The following is a 4,888-nucleotide window of genomic DNA, read 5'->3' as shown; positions in this document are numbered from 1 at the left end:
TGAGGCTGATACGGAGTCTCAGTTTATCGGAAAAAAGTGAAACGGGTGCGTGCCATGGCGGACTGCAACAAGTGGTTGCTGCTGGTGTTGGCCACCGTCCTAGGGGGCGGGGTCCAGATCAGCGGGGCCAATCTGATCTACTATCCGACGATGGATCTGCAGAATGTGCTGAGTCCGGTGAATTTGTGCGAACGGCTTTGCGGACAGTGTGGGTGTATGGGGAGCTTTCTGGCCGAGAACGTATGCCAGTGTAGTTGCAGCCCTAGGGGTTGTGATCCCGGATGTGAGTTCCTACCAATTGAGGTGATGAATTTGGGAAGTGTTGATTGATGTGTGTGTGTTGATTTTGTCTTCTATAGATGCGAATTGTACGCTGGGAATGCTACAGGTGTGCGACGAATCGGCAGTGGATTGTGAGTTTCCGGATGATCAGGAGTACGGGTTGCGAACGCGTGATCCTCGACACGGTGGCCACTGTATGGAGTGTCACGAGGCACACGGCCATGATGAGTGTGACTCTCATGGGCACCACGGCCATCACCTGCATCATCATCACGGAGATGACGGACACGGTTACAGTGAGGGTAAATACGACGAGGGAAGCAAGAAGTTCTTCTGCTGCAAGAAGCACAAGAAGCATAAGAAACATAAGCACGGCAAGAAGCATAAGCATGATCGAAAGATCCATATCAAGATTGTGAGTGATTTGTGAGTTTTTTCTTGAAAAATTTAATTGAGATCTTTGATTTTTTGTTCTAGCGCGGTAAGTTGCCGGATTGCTGTTACTTCAATCATGGTCATCACGACCATCACCACCACGATCATCACGAGGAGTACGACAGCTACCGAGTGCCGGAGAAGAAGCGGGTCCCAGAAGAACCTCATCCTGAACCAACTTCAACGCCAGTCCCGCTACCAAACCTGTACGATGGAGCACCAACACCAGCTCCAGCGGTGATCGAGACTACAACCCTACCGAAGGCCAAATCCTACATCGATCCAGAGCCTCTATACATTGACGAGAAGCCCAAAGAGTGCTGCACCGGTAAAAGTGATGTGCACTGCGTCAATTGTCACATCTACCCCCATGGTCATGAGAGTCATTCCTCGGTTGATAAGTACGGAGGTGATTACGATTCCGGACATTCCAGTGGCTACCGAGCAGCACCCGGAAGTTCCGGAGATCATTCCAAACTTCCAGCTCCGACTGCAGCGGCTCGTCCAACCAAAACTAATCCCATACCACAGCCTCCACAACCTTCCCACAAACCTACAAGTAGTCATGCCCGAAGCTACGATGGTGGAGACGACTACGGTCATCATCAACAGGCACCGATCTACCATCACCAGTCATCCTCATCCGGCGGCTACGAACACAGTTCTTCAAGTCATGGCGGTCACGTAGAGTTCAGCCACCACAAAGTCGTCATCCCGAGCGATCACCTCCACAAAATCTTCGACCATCCCAAACCAGCTCTGCACCCCATCGATCTCACCATCTACAACCAGATCGTCAACCAGGAACTCTTCGATCAGCACAAATCCGACCAATACGGAACGGAAATCTTCCAGCCGACCAAGCAACCCCATCGAGACTACTACCAGCCTCGATCTTACAACCTCGCAGCGGCCACCTTCCCACCCGCACCCCTAGAATACCGACCTAAGGACTACCTCCCGATCACACCTCCACCAGGGGCTTACGTAGCCCCCATCCCTCCACACATCCTACCGCCCTACTACTCCACAGCTGACAGCGGTCCAGCGATCTTCGAAATCCTGAACGATAGCCCGCCTCCGACTTCACCGCCCCCGCCGCACTACGTCCAGGTCCAGGCCGGATCCTACTACCCCTTCGATGCCAACAAGTACCGGATGATGATGGCGGCCAGACAGCAGCACCAACATTTTGGATCGGACCAGATGGTGATGGCTTCGAGACATGCGGCGCCGCCCTGTGCACATCATTCGGAACCGCATCATGCCCCTTACTATAAAAAATAAATTGTTTTGTTTTGAAAAATAAAAAAAACCTTAATTTGAGTTTAATTTTAAGAACATATTATGATGACAACCATGGTTGGTTCCTATATTTATTTTCTACTTTTTAAAGAAGCCGCCATTCTTTCCGCTTATGGAACTTGCCCAAAAATTTACAGAAATTTGACGTCAATTAGCAAAGAAGTCTCCTGTTCAAATTCTAGATAAAAGTATCCCATTTTTTTAAAATGTCACCTGAGACATAAGATACGAAACCTACAACCTGGTCTTGATATGTAAGACCTGAAACCTATAACATGAGACATGACACATGAAATCTGAGATATGATACCGAAATGCGTGGAATGTATTCATTGCGTGTTAGACGACAATTTGCGGCCAAAATACAATCTTTGAACCGCAATCATTTTTCTGTTTTAAGTCAATTCGTGTTGTAGTCTCCAGGTGAAATATTTGTCCCAATTAACGTTTTAAGAAAAATATTCATAAAAAAAACAATCAATCGCTGGAGAAACAAGTATGTTTTGCTTCTCTCGAGAAAAATATATAAAACCTCATTCGCGCTCAAGGCTCAAGCAGCCCCTCCCCATGGTCAGATCTTACTGAAATTGGCAAATAACTTCTGCTAAGCTAGTGATCAATTTTAGCATGGAGCGAGTGAGATTTATCGTGTTTAATTCTCCCTTTACTAATATAAGTACACTGCGGTTCGTTAAATTATTCAAAAATGCAAACATTACTGTTTTAGAAAAATAACCATATCTTCTTCAATTTTCAACCGATTTCGATAAATAACCACTTGATAGCTTTCTATTGAATTAACGTTTAAGGTCCATATAAAATCAGATTTTTAAAATGTTACCATCAAGTCTAAAACTGTCATTAAAACTAAATTTTAATTTTTCATAAATTAACGGCATCGGCCCTGGCTTAAGGGTTGGAGCATACGATTTTACAAATTTTCAAAAATCGACCAATAAAAAGAAAATTTAATATCTAGTGAATAAACGTTCATTCATAAAGAGTGATGAAGGGGGAAAGGATGCTGCATACTGCCCCTTTTCCTCAAAATTGAGTCCATTGTACTAAATTTGAAGTGTTTTGAAAAATTTCCTATTTCCTATTTAAACTTTTTTCGATAACTCTTTATCAAGGCCGTGCGAACGGGGGAGGGGGTTTAGGGGTTTAACGCTACCCCTCCCCCCCCCCCCCCCCCTCATGAAGATTTTCTCCAATTAAATTATTCACCGAAGTGACGGAAAATTACTGGATTATAAAGTGTATTTAAAAATAAGTGTTAACAAGCAAGTCAGAATTTAATCTTAAATCACCCTTGGCTTTAAACATTTCGACCTACGATACTATTCGACGTTTACGAATTGAAACTAACTTTGGTTCTACATTGCAATTCAATTAACCTTTTGTATAGGAGCTCAAAATTTGACATAAAAAACCCTACTTCGTCGTCGTCAGATTTGGTTTTTATTAAGAAGTGTAACTAAATAAGAACAGAGTTTGAAACTAACCATTTTTTTTAATTTAAAAAAAAAGTTTATTTCATTACAAATGTTAAGCTGATATGAAATATTCTTCAAGAAACCAATTTCGACAAAACTTTATTACGTGTTAAATGCTCAACACAACACATAATTTACACAAAGCTACAAAATTTACATTTTTCTGAGGTACAATGAAGGTAAAGGTAAATTCGATTAATTTGGATACCCTGAATCTGAATATGCAATATTTCTATCAGCTTTCGTTATTCAAAAGACAATTATCAACTTTCCTCAAGAATTCAAGTAATTTTGAGTTCCGCGAAAAAAGTTATAGAAATTATGTTTTTTTTTACTTTTATTTCATTTATAAAACTTTTACATTTTAAAACTCCTTATCACCAAAACTCAAAGCGTTCGAACAAATTTGATAAAAGATTCGAGTTCAGAACGCTAAAATCTACCAAATCAATAATAGGAAAAAATAAGCACCATGCACCAAATGCTGCTGACTTGAGTCTTCAATTAAATTATGTAAATTCTTATGGTGAAACGTGTTTATTAAAAAAAAACCTTCTGAAATGTGTGCTTATAATTTTCATTTTCATATTTTGTTCAAATTTTTAAATAAATTTACCGAATTTTAAAGGACAGTTTTTTTCTAATTTTTTCATTAACTTTTCAAATTTTTTAGAAATTTTAGAAATAGTTTTAACAAATTTGTTTTTTTTTTAATTCTGAATTTTTGTGTTCTTGCCTTTAAATCTTAATTTTTAATAAGAAAAGCAAAGTTTCAAACTTCTGTTCTTTCCAGGACCCAATATTTCAATCGAAAGTGACAAAATACATGATTTGAAGTAGGTAGCAACTTTAAACTTAATTTTAATGTGAAATGTTAACAAACTTTATATTTGCTTGGTTCTTCCAATATTTGTTGTAACTTGGAACTCCTTATCTTTCAATTTTTTATCAGTTTTCATTGATCATTCACGAAATTACCCATTTCCCAATATTTCCTTGTAGGTATAATTGAACATGAAGTTATTATTTTGAACTTCAAAAATGAACTATTCAAGCCGTTTATTTCTCTATAAATTGGTATTTTCTATGATTTCTGTCACTGTCACTTTTCGAATAATAATAAATATATCTATTCTTCTTTTTATCGAATTAAATTAAACCATCAATCATTGAATAAATTCTCCAACGTTCAAATTGGGTTTTCAGCTATCGAAAACTCACATTTTTAATCGCGATTAAATATTTTCTGTTCAAATTCAAAATACTACAGCGGAATTTTTCAATCACCTTTGAGTTGAAAATGAAGAAAAGAATTTTTATTAAGATGAATAAATATTAACAATTATTATCATTTTCCTAAAAACTAATCA

The 4,888-nt window shown here is 39.0% G+C and overlaps 1 protein-coding gene across 1 annotated transcript; it reads left to right on the top strand.

The window, feature by feature from the left end:
* Positions 1–506: 506 nt before the first annotated feature.
* Positions 507–2,004, top strand: LOC129752149 (uncharacterized). The gene is made up of 2 exons (XM_055747942.1): positions 507–584; positions 760–2,004. The coding sequence occupies exons 1-2, from the start codon at positions 507–509 to the stop codon at positions 2,002–2,004; spliced, it is 1,323 nt and encodes a 440-aa protein (XP_055603917.1).
* Positions 2,005–4,888: the final 2,884 nt, after the last annotated feature.

The sequence above is a fragment of the Uranotaenia lowii genome, chromosome 3, assembly GCF_029784155.1.
Source record: "Uranotaenia lowii strain MFRU-FL chromosome 3, ASM2978415v1, whole genome shotgun sequence".
Classification (NCBI taxonomy): Eukaryota; Metazoa; Arthropoda; class Insecta; order Diptera; family Culicidae; genus Uranotaenia; species Uranotaenia lowii.
The sequence above is the reverse complement of the archived record's forward strand: the minus strand, read 5'-3'. Positions and strand labels throughout refer to the sequence as shown.

Bases quoted from the DNA above. Each gene is read 5' to 3' on its own strand.
- LOC129752149 (XM_055747942.1), top strand. From the start codon at position 507: ATGAGTGTGACTCTCATGGGCACCACGGCCATCACCTGCATCATCATC. The intron at 585-759 runs GTAAATACGACG...TTTTTGTTCTAG, and splicing joins CGGACACGGTTACAGTGAGG to CGCGGTAAGTTGCCGGATTG.